Raw genomic sequence first — 20,781 nt, 5'->3', positions numbered from 1 at the left:
CCCCCGACCTACTGTCTTTCTGCTTCTCCCATCCATTCGCCATGGCAATCAGAGGGATTCTTTGCAAATAAAAAAAACCTGACCGCATCACTCTGCTGCTTCTAGAGCCTTCAATGCCTCCCCACTGCCCTAGAACAAAGTCCAAATTCCTGAACGTGGCCTCCTACACCCTGAAGGCCTCTTTGGCCTCTGTTCCACTCTCTACCTGTCACAGTGCCACTCCAAGTATTTGCAGCTCCTCAAATATCCGAGGCTCCCTCTTGCCACAGGGCCTTTTCACCTGTTGTACCCTCGCCTCTGCCTGGACACTCCGTGCCTGGTTAATGCACCTTTCAGGCTTCACCTGGCTCCTCCGGGAGGATGCTAAAGTGTAAAGTGTTTATAAAGTTGACAGTCCTGTAGCTGCTGATTATAGGTCTTTTTTCCCCCACCTCACTGTGACCACCCTGAGGGTAGGGACTGTGTCTGAATTGCATCTGTGTAAACAGGGCCCAGCTCCAGGTCTGGTGCCTATGGAGGAGATGCTTGGGGAATGGTAGCTGGTTCTCTGGCCCTAGGAACTTAAAAGTCAGGGCTCCAGTTCCCGCTCTGCCAAGGATTCTCTCTGCCGAGTCGGGCCTCAGTTTCCCTGTCTGAATAAGGGGTGAGAGCTTTGATCCAGGTGGGCAGGCCCAGCGCAGTCACTCCAGTTCCTGCAGTGCACTATCATGACCACCAGGTGTCACTGCTGGGCCACAGCCAGAACGCGTCTGCAAGCTGCACTAAGGGAGTTGGTTGGTGAAGTGTACATAGGAGCCCTCGGGGACCTTGCCAGCACTGAACCTCATTCCCACCTGTCCCCAACAGAGCTGTTCCCCCAGCCCCCAAAGCTTCATGCAGCCCCCAGCCCAGTGGGTCCCCTCCCAGGCAAGCAGCAAGCAGGGGCAGAAGTGCAGGTAGAAGAGGGGCAGGAAGGTGGGTGGGCAGGGGCCCTGCTACCTCTTGTGGGGAGCCCACAGGTGGTTCTGGGTTCAAGGACTGGTCTAGGGTGGCCAGGGCATCCTGCCGGGGATTCTCATGAAGGGACAGGACTGCCCAATCTCTCCCACCCCTCCTGGGCTGGGTGGTAAATGTGTTCCCACACCAAGGGCCTCTGGGAGAGGCCAGCAATTAGCCTAGGGGAGGCAGAGAGCCAGGCTTGCATGGGTCTATCTGATCCCAGCTCAGCTCATGTCCATACTGGCAGTATTAAGAGACTCTGGAGCTACGGAGGATGGGTATGGGGTAGGAGGAGATTCAGGACAGCAGGGGCCAGGAGAGGCTAACTGGAGAGGTAGCAGGGCACCAGAAGTCAAGGGCAGACACAGGGGAAGACTCGTGCAGGGTAGGGGGCTCCCACGGCTGTATCCATCACTGACCCCACAATCAAGAACTAAGAGGGCAAGGCAGGCACTGGGTGCCACCCACATCCTCACTAACTTGTGACTGCCAGGAAGTAGGGTGTCCCAGCCAGACTGCATGTGGAGGGGGAGTCGCAATCCCCCCCACCGCCAAAAAGAGCTTCCTAGTTGTCTCTCTCTCCTGAAGGAGTGTCTGCCTCCACTCTGTCCATTTTCCAGATGTCTCCCCTGTCAGTGATGGTTTCCAGATCCCTGTGTCGTGGGGCTTTTGGGTATGGTATGTTTTAGGGTCCTCGTCTTTCCCCCACGTCTCTTGGGTGAGTAGATTTCTAGGTCCTAACCCGAAAATCCCTCCCCTGCAATGATTTTCAATGATTGTGAAGGTTTCCATTTTCTTTTCTTGTTTTTTTTTTTTTTTTTTGAGACAGAGTCTCGTTCCGTCGCCCAGGCTGGAGTGCAGTGGCACGATCTCTGCTCACTGCAACCTCTGCCTCCTGGGTTCAAGCGATTCCCCTGCCTCAGCCTCCTGAATAGCTAGGACTACAGGTGCGTACCACCATGTCCAGCTAATTTTTGTATTTTTAGCCCAAACCTTTAAGGCTAATTTTGTATTTTTGTATTTTTTTGTATTTTAGAGATGGGGGTTTTGCCACGTTGGCCAGGCTGGTCTCAAACTCCTGACCTCAAGTTATCTACCCGCCTTGGCCTCCAAGAGTGCTGGGATTACAGGTAGGAGCCACGGCATCCCGGACGATTGTGAAGGTTTCTAGGACCCCACATTAATCATGAGATTTTGCGGTGTGTGGTTTCTAGTTCCCCCTTCTTGTCCCCTTCTCATTTACTCTGTCTCCTGTATATGTGAGAGTTTCTAGGCTTCCCTTCTCATCCATCATGGGTCTCCTATGTATGTGATGGTGTCTAGGACCTTGTGTAAACTATAGGTCCTTTAAGTATAGAGGAGTCTAGGTCACCTGGCCTCATTAACCACATCAAACGTGTACATAGCAGTTTCGAGGCGTCTCTTCACAGGCTTCATGAATTTCCGATGTGTATGGTGGTATCTAGTTCCCCGTCCTTTTTACCACGTGGCTCCTATGTACCTCATCATTTCTAGGCCCCTTTCCTAGGTTCTCTATCCCATTCTCCTGTGTAGATATTGTCTTCATTCTTCCCTTTGTTCTGCAGACAAGGGAGCAAGCTAAGCCTTGGCTGGGAGGGGGCTGTGGAGGCAGGGGATGCAGTCTGGCCTGGGTCAGCCCAAACCACCCAGGAGGAAAAGGCAGAGCCACCCTGGCCTGGAAAGGCCACAGAGGGAAGGTGGAGACAGGGACAGAGACTGAGACAGAAGGCATGGGGTCTGCTGATAGGGCTGGCCCTGCCCGGTTGGGAGCAACAAGATGGGGGCAGGAGTTGGGGCTGAGAATTGCCAAGGCTCCTGCCTGGGAGACCAGGCTGTAGTGGGGATGTGGATGGGATGCTCCCACTCCCAGGGCCTCCTGGGGAGGGAATACTCTCTTGAGCATGTAGGGCTGAGAAGGCAGGGAGAGGCCAGTGCCAGGCCAGAGCTTACCCAGTGGCTCTTCTCACCAGGGTCTCCCTTAGGGCCAGGTTCCCCCTGCAAGGAGAGACAGAGATAGCAGCAGTGAGGAAGGCAAGGAGACAGAAAGGGAGGGGGAAAAAAGAGGGAGGAAAAAGAGCGGGGAAAGGGAGAGAAACTTAGAGAAACAGAAAGTAGCTTGTATTGGATACAAAGCAAAAACCAACTGATTGAAGGCAACGGAAAGTAATAAAAAGCGGACAGACACTGGAGAATATTCAACCCTTAAAAGAAGGGAATGGCATTGGGTAAAATCCATATATTTACAGCTTTTCCTCAGAGGGTGCACCCCAGCCCCATCAGCCTGGCAAAACAGAGCTCAAGCAGAAAGTTTCAGTTTTATTGGCCTCAGGAATCAGAGGTTGAGGTTGCCAGAGAAGCAAGAAATTGATGAGAAATACTGGGAAGCAGGGAGCTACAAGTGGGGGAACTAAATCTGCATAAATGTTCCTTTCTGACACTTGGATGATCCCTGGATTGACCAATCACAGGGCAATACTCCAAGGAGCCCAGAGGGGGAGAACCAACAGATTGGTAGAACTGACTAAAGATGTCAAAAATTGCCCACCATATAGGAGACAGAGTTTAGAGTTCCAGTCCAACCAAGTTAGAGGTGCTTGTGAACACCTAAAGCTTTCTAATGAAACTCTAGAACAGCCATGACTTAGGAAGAAAGACCCTATCTCAGGATTAAGGGATTTTTCCTAGGACTAAGAGCAAAACCAGAGATTCAAAACCAGAGATTCTCTCTGATAAAACCTACAACTAAGCCTCTAAAAGAGCAAGATGACTCATCAATAATTTAACTGTTCTAGAATAAAACTCAATACTCTTCAGGAGATAACAGAATTTAGAGTCTTTTCAACATATTATCTACTTTGTCCAGTGTGCAACAAAAAATTACTAGATGTGAAGACACAGGAAAATGTGACCTATATTCAAGAGAAAAATCTGTCAATAGAAATAGATCCACAGCCGACCTATATGTTAGAATCAGCAAAGGAGTTTAAAATATCTACGATTAATATGTTAAAGAATCTACTGAAATTGATATCATGGGTGATAAGATGGAGAATTTTAGGAGAGATATATAAATTATAAAAAAGAATCAAATGGAAATCCTGGAAGTGAAAATGATAATACCAGAAATAGAAAATTATCAGATGAAATTAACATAAGATTGGACACAACAGAAGAAGTAATCAATCAACTTGAACATAGATCAATGGAATAATTTAAACTAAAGTACAGACAGAGCCTGTAATCCTAGCACTTTGGGAGGCCAAGGTGGGAGGATAGCTTGAGGCCAGGAGTTTGGGGCCAACCTGAGCAACCCCATTTCTACTAAAAATGAAAAAACAAAAACCAAACAAAAAAACAAGCCAGATATGGTGGTGTGCACCTGTAGTCCCAGCTACTCAGGAGGCTGAGGTGGGAGGATTGCTTGAGCCTAGGAGCTCAACACTGCAGTGAGCTGTGATCACACCATTGCACTCCAGCCTGGGCGACAGAGCAAGACCCTATCTCAAAAAAGTAAAATAAAGAAATATAAAGCACAGAGAGACAAAGATTGTTTAAAAAACTAACAGAACTTCAGTGACTCATGGGAGAAAATCAATGGAGTTCCAGAAGGACATACTGGAGAGCAGAAACAGAAAAAAATGTTTGGGGAAATGTTGACCTTTTTTTTTTTCAAATTTGATTTAAAAACAAAACAAAACAGACTTCTGGGTTCCAACCTGGCATGTAAAGAGGTTAGAAGTTGTTGGCTGGGTGCGGTAGCTCACGCCTGTAATCCCAGCGCTTTGGGAGGCTGAGGCGGGCGGATCATCTGAGGTCACAAGTTCAAGACCAGCCTGACCAACATGGTGAAACTCCGTCTCTACTAAAAATACAAAAATTAGCTGGGCGTGGTGGCAGGTGCCTGTAATCCCAGCTACTCTGGAGGCTGAGGCAGGAGAATCGCTTGAACCCGGGAGGTGGAGGTTGCAGTGAGCCGAGATCACACCATTGCACTCCAGCCTAGGGGACAAGGGCGAGAGTCATCTCAAAAATAAAAAGACCTTAGAAGTTATCATTCCATCTTAACAACAAGTGGAAAGTTGAAAAAAACTGAAAAATCAACAACTCTTCTTAGATCTGTTGGAGAAGTGAGACCATAGGCAAACGATTGCCCCCAAAGCTGGAGAGGCAAATCCAGACTATCACAACTTACTAAAGCAGAAACCCACAAGCACAAGCCTCCAGAGGAACCAGGGCCAGGGTAGGAAAACCTAAACTGTAATTGATGAACTTCTGGAGGCTCAGTGTAGACCAGTCTTAGGGTTAAAAACTCCAGGGGGACCCAGTCATAGGCCCACATCCCTCCTTTCATGAGTTTTACCTCAAGGAGCTCTACAAGGCCCTCACAGTGAATATCAGAGAAAAATGCCCTTGTCCTTCCAGCAAGGAGAGGAGAGAAGGCATCATTCTGAAATAGACCAAAGCATTCTGTTCTGAACAAAGCCTGACTCAGGAGAAACTACTTTACCAGAGCCTAACCTGTTGGAGTGATCGGACCCAACACCAGGTCATGGGGGCGACAAAGTCCGACAGAGTCAAAGGAATGAGAAAAGACAGTTTGAGAGAGAAAGTGCGTCCAGGGGGCCAACACAAGTATGGAGGCTGTGAAGGCCCCGAGTTCTGGGAGCCCACACTATTTACTGGTGATCAAACAAAGAAACAGGTGGCAAGGATGTGGGGGTTGAGAGAATGCGGTGCGTCAAGCACATGATTTACAGCTGTGACAGTTTAGCATTTTCTTTGAAGCATATGGAACATGTTCTGCTACTTGAGGTAATGGGAGTGCTAGAAGCAAGGAGCCAGCAAGTCTAGACACATTCCAGAGGCCACGAGGGGTTTTATGCCCTGAGCCCTGGATTCCATCCAAGTCACGAGGGGTTTTATGCCCTGGGCTTAGATTACGGTGTGGCAGGGTAGCCTTCCACCCTTTAGCACAGAGTTTGGTGTTCCAAAGGCCACGAGGGGTTCTTGACCCTGGACCCCAGACATGTTCCAAGACTCTTTTACATTATGTCAGACGTGCAAGCCCTGCCTCAGCTTCCCTCCCAACACTCAGCTTTTCTCCCAACACTAAGCAACCCGGAGGAAGTGAAATACCCACTTCCAGCTCCCTCTAGTTTCCACATGAAAGAAGGGAAATATCCAACTCTAACTCCCTCTAGACAACCTGTCCCACCTAAGGGGCAAAACAACCCCCAAACAAAAACAAAACAAAACAACAACAACTGAGACACACTGGTGAAGTTCACAGTCCAAGGGCACAAGCTCATCTAAAGACTGAGACCTAGGCCAGGCGCAGTGGCTCACACCTACAATCCTAGCACTTTGGGAGGCCAAGATGGGTGGACTGCCTGAGCTCAGGAGTTCAAGACCAGCCTGGCCAACATGGTGAAAGCTCATCTCTACTAAAATACAAAAAAATTAGCTGGGTGTGGTGGCGGGCGCCTGTAGTCCCAGCTGCTTGGGAGGTTGATTAGCTGGGTGTGGTGGCAGGCGCCTGTAGTCCCAGCTGCTTGGGAGGTTGATGCACGAGAATCACTTGAACACAGGAGGTGGAGGTTGCAGTGAGCCAAGATCGAGCCACTGCACTCCAGTGCCTGGGAGACAGAGTGAGACTCTGTCTCAAAAAAAAAAAAAAAAAGACTGAGATCTGATCATAGGACTCCAGAACACTTCCCTTCCCCCATACCTTCTCACTACATTACTAAAGGCCTATCTACTGCAGTTCTTTTGCACAGTACATTATGTCTACCTTCCAGTGAAAAATTACAAGGCATACTAAAAGGCAAAAACACAGTTTGAAGAGATTCAACAAACATCAGAACCAGCATCAGTTATGGCAGAAATGTTCAGATTATCAGGCCAGGAATTTTAAAAATCTACAATTAACATGCTAAGGGAATTAATGGAAAAAGTAGACAACATGCAAGAAGAGATGGATTATAAGCAGAGAGATGGAAATTCTAAGAAAGGCCTGGGCGTGGTGGCTCATGCCTGTAATCCCAACACTTTGGGAGGCTGAGGTGGGTAGACTGCTTAAACTCAGGAGTTGGAGACCAGCCTGGGTAACATGGTAAAACCCTGCCTCTACATTAAAAAAAAAATTTTTTTTTAAAGAAAAAAAAGATATTCTAAGAAATAATTAAAAATAAGTGGTAGATATAAAAAGCACTGCAACAGAAATAAAGAATGCCATTGATGGGCTTATTCGTGGACTGGACATGGCTGAGGAAAGAATCTCTAAGCCTGATGATATGACAATGGAAACTTTCAAAACTGAAATGCAAAGAGAAAAAAGGCTGAAACAATAGAACAGAATATCCAAGAATTGTGGGACAATTACAAAAGATGTAAATATGCATAATAGAATACCAGAAGGAAAAAAGAGAAAGAAACACAAGCAATATTTGAAGTAATAATGACAGAATTTTCCCCCAAAAAATGTCAGACACCAAACCACAGATCTAGGAAGATAAGGGAATACCATATAGGATAAATGCCAAGAAATGACAAGTAGGCATATCATATCCAAATTTCAGAAAATCAGGCTGGATGCAGTGGCTCACACCTGTAATCCCAGCACTTTGGGAGGCCAAGGCAAGAGGATCACTAGAGGTCAGAAAGACCAGCCTGGGCAACATAGTGAGACCTTGCTTCTAAAATTTAAAAAAAAAAAAAAATGGCCGGGCACGGTGGCTCACGCCTGTAATCCCACCACTTTGGGAGGCCGAGGCGGGCGGATCACCTGAGGTCAGAAGTTTGAGACCAGCCTGGCCAACATGGTGAAACCCTGTCTCTACTAAAAATACAAAAAATTAGCCGGGTGTGATGGCAGGTGCCTGTAATCCCAGCTATTTGGGAGGCTGAGGCAGGAGAATCGCTTGAACCCAGGAAGCGGAGGTTGCAGTGAGCCAAGATCACACCATTGCACTCCAGCCTTGGGGACAAGAGTGAGATTTCATCTCAAAAACAGAAAAAAAAATTAGCCAGGTGTGGCACATGACAGTAGTCCCAGCTACTCGAGAGGTGGAGGCGGGAGGATCCCTTGAGCCCAGAAGCCTCAAGGCTTCTGAGGTGACAGAGTATGACCTTATCTCTAATAATAATAATAATAATAATAATAATAATTTTTAGAAAAACTTCAGAGAATCAAAGATAAAAAAATACTGAAGAGAAAACAGAGGGAAAAAATATCTTTCCTGCAGAGGAGCAACAATAATAATTACATCCAACTCTGCAGAAACCATGCAAGCAAGAGAGTGGAGAGTAATATACCAAGTATTGAGAGGAAAAAAACACATCAACCTAGAATTCTTTACCCTGAAAAATTATCCTTCATGCATGAAAGGGAAATGAAGACTTTCAGACAAACAAACAGTGAGGGAATTTTTGTCAGTAGATCTGCCTTGTAGGAAACATTAAAAGAAGTTCTTCAGCGGAGCACTTATTTTATTTTATGGAATGAAGTGTTGCCCGATTCTAGAATCACAAATAAAGCCAACTGGGAAAAAATAAAGGTAGTTCTTCAGAGAGGACAAAAATTATATGTCAGAAACTCAGATTTTGTTTGTTTGTTTTTTTTGAAACGGAGTCTCGCTCTGTTGCCCAGGCTGGAGTGCAGTGGCGCGCTCTCCACTCACTGCAAGCTCCATCCCCCAGGTTCACGCCATTCTCCTGCCTCAGCCTCCCAAGTAGCTGGGACTACAGGCACCTGCCAGCACGCCCGGCTACATTTTTTTTGTATTTTTAGTAGAGACGGGGTTTCACCGTGTTCACCAGGATGGTCTCCATCTCCTGACCTCATAATCTGCCCGCGTCGGCCTCCCAAAGTGCTGGGATTATAGGTGTGAGCCACCGTGCCTGGCCAGAAACTCAGATTTTACATAAAGAAAGGAGGAGCATGGCCGGGCATGGTGGCTCACACCTGTAACCCCAGCACTCTGGGAGGCCGAGGTGGGTGGATCACCTGAGGTCAGGAGTTTGAGACCAGTCTGGCCAACATGGTGAAACCCTGTCTCTACTAAAAATACAAAAATTAGCCAGGCAGGGTGGCGGGTGCCTGTAGTCCCAGCTATTCAGGAGGCTGAGGCAGAGAATTGCTTGAACCCGAGAGGCAGAGGTTGCAGTAGCAGAGATCGCACCACTGCACTACAGCCTGGGTGACAGAGCAAGACTCTCTCTCAAAAGAAAATAAGTAAGTAAATAAATAAATAAAGCCAAAAAAAGGCAGAAAAAATCTGGCAGACAAAAATAGGAACAAAGAACAAGGAAAACAAATAGAAAATAGTAGCCGGGCGCGGTGGCTCACACCCGTAATTCCAGCACTTTGGGAGGCCAAGGCCGGTAGATCACAAAGTTAGAAGTTCAAGACCAGTCTGGCCAAGGTGGTGAAACCCCATCTCTACTAAAAATACAAAAATTAGCCAGGTGTGGTGGTGGGCGCCTGTAGTCCCAGCTACTTGGGAGGCTGAGGCAGGAGAATTGCTTGAACCCGGGAGGCAGAGCTTGTAGTGAGCCGAGATCGAGCCACTAGACTCCAGCCTGGGCGACAGAGCAAGACTCTGCCTCAAAAAATAAAAAAGAAAGAAAAAAAAGAAAGAAAATAGTAATATGGTAGCTGTTAACCCAACTATATAAATAACACTTCATTTATTTAGTTATTTTTTATTTTACTGATTGACTTATTTTTTTGAGATGGAGTCTCACTCTGTCGCCCAGGCTGGAGTGCAGTCGCGCAATCTTGGCCCACTGCAACCTCCGCCTCCCAGGTTCAAGCAATTCTCCTGCCTCAGCCTCCTGAGTAGCTGGGATTACAGGAGTGCACCACCATACCTAGCTAATTCTTGTGTTTTTAGTAGAGACAGGGTTTCACCATGTTGGCCAGGCTGGTCTCGAACTCCTGACCTCAGGTGATCCCCCTGCCTCCACCTCCCAAAGTGCCAGGATTACAGGTGTGAGCCACCGTGCACAGACTATTTAGTTATGTTTTAGAGGCAAGGTCTGGTTCTGTCACTCAGGCTGGAATGCAGTAAAGCAATTATAACTGTCACCTTAAACTCCTGGGCTCAAGCAATCCTCCCAGCTCAGCCTCTCAGGTAGCTGAATCTACAGGTGCACACTACCACGTCCAGCCAATTTTAAAATTTGTTTTATAGAAAAAGGGTCTCATTTTGTTGCCCACTCTAGTCTCAAACTCCTGATTTCAAGTGATCCTCCTGCCTTGGCCTCCTGAAGTGCTGGAATTACAGGTGTGGGCCACTATGCTGGGCCTCAATAAACACTTTAAATGTCAGTGGCCTAAATGCAGCAAATAAAAGATGAGGATTGTTAGAATGGACCAAAAAATAAGACCTAACCGTAGGTTTTCTATAAGAAACTGACTTTAAATATAACCACAAAACAGATTAAATGTAAAGGAATAGAAGTTAACTGGGCATGGTGGTACATGCCTGTGGTCCCAGCTACTCAGGAGGCTGAGGTGTGAGGATTGCCTGAGCCAGGGAGGTTGGGGCTACAGTGAGCTATGATTGCACCACTGCACTCCAACCTGGGTGACAGAGAAAGACCCTGTATCCAAAAAAAAAAAAAAAAAAAAGCTTAAATTCTAGAAAGCTTTAATTCTAGAAAGAAAATTAATTTTAGAAAGAGAAGATTTTAAGTCAGGCACAATGGTGCACACCTGTAGTCCCAGATACTTGGGAGGCTGAGGCAGGAAGATCACTTAAGACACTTCATTCACTATGTGCCCAGGAGTTTGAGTTCAGCCTAGGCACATAGGGAAACCCTGTCTCTAAAAAAGAAAAAAGAAATCATAAAAAGTACTCAATCCAAAAGAAGACAAGAAAAGAAAAGGGAAAAAAGAAACACAAAACAGAAGGAATAAATAGAACATAAACAGCAAGATGGCTAAACAGAACCATATTAATTAATCAATTATACATATCATTAAATATAAATTAACTAAACAGTCAAACTGTTTTTAAACAGCAAGACCCAAGTCATATGATGCACTTTTTTTTTTTTTTTTTTGAGATGAAGTCTCACTCTTATTGCCCAGGCTGGAGCACAATGGTGTGATCTCAGCTGTGATCTGAGCTCAGCTCAGATCTCAGAGGTGCAACCTCTGCCTCCCGGGTTCAAGCAATTCTTCTGCCTCAGCCTCCCGAGTAGCTGGGATTACAGGTGCCTACCACCATGCCTGGCTAATTTTTGTATATTTAGTAGAGACGGGGTTTCACCATGTTGACCAGGCTGGTCTTGAACTTCTGACCTCAGGTGATCCACCTGTCTCAGCCCCCCAAAGTGCTAGGATTACAGGCGTAAGCCACCGTGCCCGGTCCACACTTTCTTACATTTAATAAAATTTATATACATATTTTTATATAAAGACAGAGTTTTGTCATGTTGCCCAAGCTGGTCTTGAACTCCTGAGCTCAAACGATCCACCTTCGTCGGCCTCCCACAGTGCTGGGATTACAGGTGTGAGCCACCACACCCAGCCATGATGCACTTTAAATATAAAGTTACAGGTTGAAAAAAAAAGGATAAAAAAAGATATAACATGCAAATACCAAGCATAAGAAAGCTGGTGTGCTATTAAAAGCACACAAAGTCGATTCAAGGCAAGTATTATCAGAGATAAAGATATTAATTTCATAAAGATAAAATGACCAAGGAGACATTAAAATACTAAATGTGAATGCACCTAATAACAAAGACTCAAAATACGTAAAGCAAAATTGACCAAATTAAAGAGAGAAATGAACAGATCTACAATCAGAATTGGAGAGATAGAGTGTAAATGAAATACAGAGTCAAAGAGACAGACATACAGAGGGAAAGAGAGAGATACAGAGAAACAGAGAGCCAGAGTGAGAGAGACAGAGGCAGCCTAATCCAAAGAGGACAATGAGTCTCAGAGACAGGGAGCATCTGAGAATAAATGACAAGACAGGGAGGGTTAGAAGCTCTGGTTGCAGGGGATGGAGTCACAGGAGGAATCTGGGACTATGGGATCCTGCAGGGATGAATGCGGGACAGACAGCAACACTTACCCGCTGCCCAGCAGAGCCTTGGGGGCCAGGCTCCCCACGCAGTCCCTGTGTAAGAGGGAGGAGACGAATGGTGTCAGCTGTTGAGGACTCTGACCTGGGGCCCTCAGGACTCCCCAGAATTCCCCCACCTGGGGCCACCTGGGTACTCACTCTCTCGCCCTTCTCTCCTGGGTGGCCAGAGATTCCTTTGGGTCCAGTGGGGCCTGGGGGTCCCTGAGCAACAGGACAGGGCCTCAGCCTTGTGTTGGGGCAGGATGGAGTGGGCAGGGGCTTGGGAACAGAGGTGTTGGGGAGGGCGCTCAAGCTTGGTCTGGGCCTCTGGGTTCTTCACCATACACCCAGCACACCGCAGTCAGTTCATACAGCTCAGTGTTAAAAGATCTGATCCTGGAGTCAGACAGTCCCACCACAGCTCATTGCCATGTGCTGGCACAAGAATCTCCACTTTTCTTGGTCTTAGGTGATAACCACACATGGTTCTCATTACTTGGATTGAATAAGATTTATGGAAGGTACTTTGCATATTAAGTGCTCAATAAATACTTGTTGAATGAATGAATGGAAGGATGAATGGATGGATGGATAGATGGATACAAGGGTGGATGATGGACAGATGTATGGATGTATGCATAGATGGAAAGATGGACAGACACATGGGTGAGAGTACAAGGAGAACTACTCACTATGTGACCAGGACTCCCAGGGACACCTGTGGGGCCAGGAGGCCCAGGGGGACCTGGAAAAAGACAGGATGTCCTAAGGGCCGGAACAAAGTACAATCTCAGGAAGTGCCCCATCAGCTCCCTCCTGATAGCCACAAACCCTATTCCCTCTGCCATCTACCAACTTCACCCTTTACCCCTGGCCTGGACTCAACTTACCCATGGGCCCTGGAGGGCCTGGAGGCCCAGTGGGTCCCTGGGGCCAGTGGTTGTTGGTCTCAGTGAAGGTGTTGGACAGCAATGGGTCTCCTGGGTGAGCAAAGATGATGAGTGAGTAGAGCTGGGTAGAGTGGGGTGGTTAGTCTTCACCTGCCACCTCTGCCAAGACAGCTTGGACTGCCCTATGGGGCAGCCTGCAGCATGGCTGGTACCACCTGGGCACCTGCTCCAGGGTGAGGAGTGTGGAGAGTGTTGGTCCCGCAAGACCAGGAGGCAGGGAGATGTGGGTTCTAACCCCACTGCAATCCAGCTGGTGACATCCAGCAACACTTTCTACTTTTCAGAGCCTGTACTGTCACCTGTCAAATGGGAATGACAATAAAAGATACCATTTATCCACCACCTACTGTGTGCCAGGCTTCTGTACATGGATGTTACGCAGCTCTGGGAGGCTGGCACTGTCATTGTCCCCATTGTATGGATAGTGAGATGGAATGAATGCTGGGATGGCAGAATGAATGAATGGTGTGCTGGGTTGTGCACCAAAAACACAGTGGAGAAGAGGCTGAAACCTGGCGCTCCACACTCTGACCCCTGGCAGCCCATGGGCAGGTCAGGCTGGGCTGCCAAAGGGAAGAAGCCAAGGACGCACGTCAGGGCCTGGAGGAGGGGCCGGGCCTGTGGCCTTGGGAGTTCAGGACTCACTTCCTGCTGCCGGGTCTTTTGCGTCCCAGTGCTCCGAGAACTGGATTCCAGCCAGTTCCAAGGCTTGGGAGGGCCTGATGCCCGGTGGCTCTAAGCACAGGTTCTGGAGGCAGCCTGGGTTTGAAGCCGTTCCCCTACGCCCAGGCTGTGGGACCCTGGCAAGCCACCTTCCCTCTCTGGTCCTCAGTGTTCCTCACCTGTAACCACAGGAGGACAACGGCGCCTGCTGGAGGACTGGGTCACATGTGGCCTATCGTGAGCAGGGCTGGCACACAGAAGGCACGTGGCAGATGGTAGCGGGCACTGTGCTGATGGCTACTCCACCCCCACCTCCACCTGCTGGGATCCCTGGGGGACTCACCATGCTGGGAGATCCGGGCATGGGGTGGCCCAACAGGTGCTGGGGGCCCAGGGGGGCCAGGAGGCCCTGGTGGCCCAGGAGGTCCCCTCTCTCCAGGGGTGCCCACAGCTCCAGCCCGGCCAGGGCTCCCTGGGGGGCCCTGTGGACCTGCAATGGAATCACACGGATTTGTGGGTATACAGGAAGCAAGGAGGCCCAGGGTGGCCTTGAGCGACAGGACAAGGCAGCCTGGAGCAGTGGGCATGAGAGAGGGCCCCAGAGTCCACAGGCCTAGGCTGCTAGGCTGCCTGGTAGTCTAACAGGGGGATGAGCACAGCACCTAGTTCTCCACCTCGTCCAGGCTGAGTCTTCCTTCCTTGGGGCTCCCAAACCCCCAAAACCCCTCATAGAAACCCTGGTCACATGGGGCAAGCATTGCTGCTTCTCCTCTGCCCAGCCCTGCTCCCAGCAGTATGGAAGCTCCAGAAGGGCAGGGACATGTCTGACCCCACCCAGTGCCCAGCTCAGAGCCTGATAAGTGTAGGTGCCCAGGGAATGTGGGTCAGTGAACATAAGAGAGGATTTCATGGAGCCCAGGCGTGGGCAGGGCACTCCCTGGTGGGGTGCTGAGTGAAGAGGCAAGTAGATGAAAGGGCCCAGGTCATCCTGGCCATGTCAGGAGCAGGGAAGGGCCCACCTGGTGGAGGGGATGGCCAGAGGAGCTGTGGGGCAGCATTGCGGGCACTCACCTGGTGGGCCTCTCATCCCCATTGGGCCCCGACTGCCGGCATCTCCCTTGGGGCCGGTGGGCCCGGGAAGCCCCCAAGCACCGACTTGGTCTGGGGGGTAAAGCATATCAGACTGGCAGCTCCACATCTGCTCTTGACCCCCACCCTGGCCCCAGCCCCCCAACCAGCACCTACCATTTCGGGGAAGCAGCGGGACCCTCACACTCTCTATGGCTCCTGGCAGCCCTGGGGTGGGGGGGTAGGCAGAGGTCAGTGTCCCCGCTGGGCCTGGAGGAGGGAGGCTCATCCAGAATCCCCACTCCCAGCTCCCCCCGACCTCCAGGCAGGGTCTGCTGGGGCTGCTTGGTCTCCAGGGACTGCAGCATTCAGGAGTCCCAGGAGACGGTCCTCTTAGGCGGGTCTAAGAAACGGGAAATGGGAAGACTGAGGCCCACTAGAGGGTTAAGTTGGCAGTCAGTGACAGGGTGGGGACCAGAATCCCACTTCCCCGATTCCCAACCCACTGCTCATTCCCACAGGGGAGTCTGAGTCTGACACTCACCCTGGAGGCCTCCATCTCCGGGGTTGCCCTGGGCAGGAGGGGGGCCCCAGAGCGGGGCAGGGTCCTCAGGGGTAGCTGGTGTTGGAGGTACTGGCTGCTCTATGACAGTCAGCATGGCCATCTGAAGAGGAAGACAGGGATGGGGTGGGTACCAGGGTCTCACTAGGACCCCTCCCTATTTTTTTTGAGATGGAGTTTTGCTCTGTTGCCCAAGCTAGAATGCAGTAGTACTATGACGGCTCATGCAGCCTCAACCACCCAGGCTTCAGCGATCCTTCTGCCTCAGCCTTCCAAGTAGCTGGGACCACAGGGACGCACCACCACACACGGCAAATTAAAAAAAAAATTATTTGTAGAGACGAGGTCTCGCTATGTTGCCCAGGCTGGTCTTGAACTCCTGGGCTCAAGCAATCATCTTGCCTCAGCCTCCCAAAGTGTTGGGATTACAGGCATGAGCCAGGGTCTCACCACGGACAGGCCAGCCAAGGGGCCTGGTGTGGGAGGCAGGAGGCACGTAGCCAGCAGGGCCCAGCTTGGAGTGGAGCCCCAGGCTCGCAGGGGCACCGAACTTCATCAGAAGTGACAGTGTTTTTCAAAGCACACAATTCATAACACGCATTATGGAAAAGTCACTGACACCATCATTGCCATCAAAGTTGAGCTTTGTGACTGTCGCAGTGCTTGCTGGGCCATGTGCTTTTTCTCTATGGTTATCCAAATAAGAAGCTTGTCTTGATTTCTTAAAGTACCACAGGGTATGGCTGGAAGAGTTTCACTTAGTTTGTTTTTTTTTTTTTTTTTTCCAAGATGGAGAGCCTTGCTCTGTTGCCCAGGCTGGAGTGTAGTGGCACGATCTCGGCTCACTGCAACCTCCGCCTCCCGGGTTCAAGTGATTCTCCTGCCTCAGCCTCCAGAGTAACTGGGATTACAGTCATGCGCCACCACACCTAGCTAATTTTTGTATTTTTAGTAGAGATGGGGTTTGACCACATTGGCCAGGCTGGTCTCAAACTCCTGACCTGAAGTGATCTGCTTATCTCAGCCTCCCAAAGTGTTGGGATTACAGGCGTGAGCCACCACTCCCGGCCTTTCACTAAATTTGAAAGGAAGTTTGGAAGAGTCTGACATGAAATACAAACCTGGAGGTGTACACAAAGTCCACTTTTGGGCCCATGGTGAGGAAGACTCTGGGAAGCTGGAAGTGTCCCCTCAGCTGTTGAGGACCAACGAAAGGCCAGATGACCACAGATCAGGGGCTCAGGGATCATGGGGGCCTGTCCAGAGAAAGCTGAAACTCTCTGGCAGATCCTGAACCAGGAATTCCCATCACAGATGTGGGACTGAGTTGCCTCTTACATGGGCTTCTCCTGGGAGGGAGCTCAGGGAACTGCTCCTGGAACCCTGTGCCTTGTAACTCAGGTGCCAGCACACGCTATTTGGAAGCTTGGTTTTCCCATTTGATAAATCAGGGGCATCTTCTTTTTTTTTTTTTTTTTTTTTGAGGTGGAGTTTTGCTCTTGTTGCCCAGGCTGGAGTGCAATGGCGTGATCTTGGCTCACCGCAACCTCCGCCTCCCAGGTTCAAGCAATTCTCCTGCCTCGGCCTCCCTAGTAGCTGAGATTACAGGCATGCGCCACCAAGCCTGGCTAATTTTGTACTTTTAGTAGAGATGAGGTTTCTCCATGTTGGTCAGGCTGGTCTCGAACTCCTGACCTCATGTGATCCGCCCGCCTCAGCTTCCCAAAGTGCTGGGATTACAGGCATGAGCCACCGCGCCCAGCGGCATCTTCTTTTTTTTAATTTTAGAGACAGGGTCTAGCTCTGCCGTCCAGGCTAGAGTGCAGTGGTGCTATCACGGCTCACTGCAGCCTTGTCCGTCTGAGCTCAAGTGATCCTCCTGCCTCAGCCTCTTAAGCAGCTGGGACTGTGTGCCAGCTGTGTGCCACTAAGCCTAGCTAATTTTTTGTAGAGATGGAGTCTTGCTATGTTGCCCAGGCTGGTCTCGGGCTCCAGGCCTCAAGCAATCCTCCTGCTTTGGCCTTCCAAAGTGCTGGGATTACAGGTGTGAGCCACCATGCCCAGCCTAGAGAAATCTTTTCATATTAGGGAAGGGAAGTATTGTAAATGGGGAATGCCCCATAGAATGAATTCTCCACAATTATACAACCATGCCTTCTTTTGCCTGGTTTTCAAATTTCTCTATTGGTAAACATTTTTGCATCTGATAATCTCATTAAGTTCCCAGGCTGGGCAAAATGGCTCACATCTGTAATCCCAACATTCCTGGAGGCTGAGGCAGGAGGATTCCTTGAGGCCAAGAGTTCAGGACCCGTTCAGGAAACATAGCAAGACCCCAGCTCTAAAAAAAGTTTTTTAAACTAGCCAGGTGTGGTGGCACATGTCCGTAATGCCAGCTACTCAGGAGGTTGGGGCAGGAGGATAGCTTGAGCCCAGGAATTGGAGGCTGCAGTGAGCTCCAACTCACGGCAGATTGCAATGCCTGCACTCCAGCCTGGGTGACAGAGCAAGACCCTGTTTCTGAATCAAAACAAAACAAACAAACAAAAGATAAATTTCCAGAGAAGGGAATGATGGAGCAAAGAATGGCACTAAAGTGTATGCATGTCTGTGTGTTTAGAAAATCTGGAAGAAAGGATGCTTAAGTGTCGACAGTTGCATTCTTTGGGGGCATGGGGAACTGCTGTGAATGGTTTGCTGGCTGTTTTTTCACATTTCTGAATTTTTCATGTTTCTAAATTTAGAATGTTGTACTTTTTAATTTAAATTAATTAATTAATTACTTTTTTTTTTCTTGAGACGGAGTCTCGCTCTGTCGCCCAGGGTGGAGAGCAGTGCTGCAATCTCGGCTCACTGCAACCTCTGCCTCCTGGGTTCAAGCAATTCTCTGCCTCAGCCTCCCAAGTAGCTGGGATTACAGGTACCTGCCACCACACTCAGCTCTTTTTTTTTTTTTTTTTTTTTTTTTGAGATGGAGTTTCGTTCTTGTTGCCCAGGCTGGAGTGCAATGGCACAATCTTGGCTCACTGCAACCTCTGCCTCCCGGGTTCAAGCGATTCTCCTGCCTCAGCCTCCCGAGTAGCTGGGATTACAGGCATGCGCCACCATGCCCGGCTAATTTTTGTATTTTTAGTAGAGATGGGGTTTCTCCAAGTTGGTCAGGCTGGTCTCGAACTCTTGACCTCAGGTGATCCGCCCTCCTTGACCTCCCAAAGTGCTGTGATTACAGGCGTGAGCCACGGCACTCGGCCCCGGCTAATTTTTTGTATTTTTAGTAAAGATGAGGTTTCACCATCTTAGCCAGGCTGGTCTTGAACTCCTGACCTTGTGATCCACCCAGCTCGGCCTCTCAAATGCTGAGATTACAGGCATGAGCCACTGCGCCTGGCCTAATTTGTTTTTTTTTTTTTTTTTTTTGAGACAGAGTCTCGCTCTGTTACCCAGGCTGGAATACAGTGGCGCAATCTTGGCTCACTACAACCTCCACCTCCCAGGTTCAAGTGATCCTCAAGCCTCAGCCTCCTTTGTAGCTGGGATTATGGGTGTGTGCCACCATGCCAGGCTAATTTTTGTATTTTTAAAAGAGACAGGGTTATGCCATGTTGGCCAGAATGGTCTCGAACTCTTGGCCTCAAGCAATCCACCTGCCTCGGCCTCCCAAAGTATGGAGATTACAGGTGTGAGCCGCTGCGCCAAGCAGTACTTTTTAATTTAAAAAAAAAAAAAGTTTTATGGCAGCGCAGCGGCTCACACCTGTAATCCCAGCACTTTGGGAGGCCAAGACAGTGAATTGCTTGAGCTTAGAAGTTCAAGACCAGCCTGGGCAACATGGAGAAACCCCATCTCTACCAAAAATTTAAAAATTAGCTGGATGTGGTATTGTTCACCTATGGTCCCAGCTACTCAGGAGGCTGAGGTGGGAGGATCGCTTGAGCCCAGGAGGCATAGGTTGCAGTGAGCTGAGATCTCGCCACTGCACTCCAGCCTGGGCAACAGAGGAAGACCCTGTTTCAAACAAAACAAAAAATACACAACATTTTATCTTGAAATAATTTGAGATGTGTGATAGATGTTTTGTTTTTGAAACCAGGAAGATAGTATTATGGATGGGGGTTGGGGGGATAGAGAAAGGGGATGGGGCAGGGGCAGGCAGGAGATCCTACCAGGATCTCTGGGCAGTGTCTATGCTGATCTGGTGGGGATGGTGATGGAGCCCCATGGGAGGGAGCTCACAGGCCTCCTGGAGGAAGAACAGGCCAGGCTGGCTGTGACTTGTGCTTCACATATACAGTTTTCACTGAGTGGATGCTAGTATCCCCTCTGCTTGACAGGTGGGAAAACTGAGGCACGACCTGTGAGCAGGCTTCCTAGGGAGGGACACTGGAGGAGACCATGACATGCCTGACAGGGGATGCTGCTCGCCGAGTCAGTTCAGAGCTGCCCTGTGGGTTCACTGAGGGTGCAAGCATGGGGTGCGGGGAAGGAGGTGGGGAGGGTGGGATGGTGGTTGCCCGGACTGGCCTGTGGCAGGGGACAACCACCCAGGAGGGAGCTGCTCACCCACCTTGGCCTCCAGCACCTTCAGCCGCTCTGTCAGCTCTGACACTTTGCTGCAGTTGAGACAACCTGCGGGGAGGGAGGAAGCTGGGGCCAGGGCCAAGGGTCCTAGGCTTCCCCTCAGAACCCTTCAGTCTCTGGGAGGTGGGATGGAGGAAAGCGTCAGATACCTGATGACCCCAACCCACGAGGGAGCCTTAGGCTTGGGAAGGGCTATAGGATCACAGTGGGTCCAGGGGGACCTCACCCTATGGGTTCCTTTTGGCATTGGAGCCTCCAGAGTGGCCTGCTTCTCCGGCAGCAGGACCAGGGACCCGACCCCTGGCAGCCTCTGTGTCCAAAATGACCCTTTTCCCAGAAGCCAAGAAATGGCAATGGGGCGGGGGCCATGGATGAGGCTGAGGACTTCTCCAGCGACCCCAGCCAGCCTCATGGGCTAAGAGTTTAGAGCTCAGACAAGCCTGGGTCTGAGCCTTGACACTTACTGTCCTGCGTGACTTGTCCTCTCTGGAAAGATCCTGTTGCTTCCTGCCTGGGCAGGGCTGGGGCCAGGGCTTGCCGGCTTTGGGGACCCACCCAGCGCAGTCTGGACTGGGCTGGCCTCAAAGGTCCCAACCTCTGAGCCTCCCCTGACCCACCATCCAGCACCGCTCCCCCGGCCGCCTGGCTGAGACTCACGAGAATGACGTGAGTCATTCACAGCAGCTGTGGACATTTACGGAGCCTCCCAGCTGCTGGCCCAGCCAAGTGCTATGCCAGCAGTCTCTCCCCTCCTCACGGGAGTGTCACCCCTGTTCACACCTGAGGACACGGCTCAGAGCAGGAAGGGGTGAGTGCCTAACTAGCACAACATCTGGGGTCTAGTCCTGGTGCTGCCCCCACTCCTGGCTGTGGGGCC

The 20,781-nt window shown here is 49.8% G+C and overlaps 1 protein-coding gene across 11 annotated transcripts in view; it reads right to left on the bottom strand.

Annotated features, from left to right (window-relative positions):
* The window catches only part of EMID1 (EMI domain containing 1), a 53,828-nt gene that overhangs the window by 13,143 nt on the left and 19,904 nt on the right, over positions 1 to 20,781 (bottom strand). For 5 of the 11 annotated variants that reach the window (XR_010155924.1, XM_009438091.5, XM_063807659.1 and 2 more), the window contains exons 5-14: positions 19,891 to 19,952; positions 15,309 to 15,429; positions 14,942 to 14,992; positions 14,768 to 14,857; positions 14,040 to 14,186; positions 12,974 to 13,063; positions 12,776 to 12,828; positions 12,243 to 12,305; positions 12,093 to 12,137; positions 2,950 to 2,994 (exon numbers count right to left, since the gene is read on the bottom strand). Coding sequence is in view for 8 of the 11 variants with exons in the window: in XM_009438091.5 (XP_009436366.1) it covers positions 2,950 to 2,994; positions 12,093 to 12,137; positions 12,243 to 12,305; positions 12,776 to 12,828; positions 12,974 to 13,063; positions 14,040 to 14,186; positions 14,768 to 14,857; positions 14,942 to 14,992; positions 15,309 to 15,429; positions 19,891 to 19,952 (767 nt within the window). In the remaining 3 variants the exon portion in view is untranslated. The remainder of the gene's footprint in view (positions 1 to 2,949; positions 2,995 to 12,092; positions 12,138 to 12,242; positions 12,306 to 12,775; positions 12,829 to 12,973; positions 13,064 to 14,039; positions 14,187 to 14,767; positions 14,858 to 14,941; positions 14,993 to 15,308; positions 15,430 to 19,890; positions 19,953 to 20,781) is intronic. The other 6 variants (XR_010155926.1, XM_009438096.5, XR_010155925.1 and 3 more) reach the window with 3 other exon arrangements.

The sequence above is a fragment of the Pan troglodytes genome, chromosome 23 (genome assembly GCF_028858775.2).
Source record: "Pan troglodytes isolate AG18354 chromosome 23, NHGRI_mPanTro3-v2.0_pri, whole genome shotgun sequence".
NCBI lineage: Eukaryota > Metazoa > Chordata > Mammalia > Primates > Hominidae > Pan > Pan troglodytes.
This window is presented reverse-complemented; position numbering and strand designations above follow the sequence as displayed.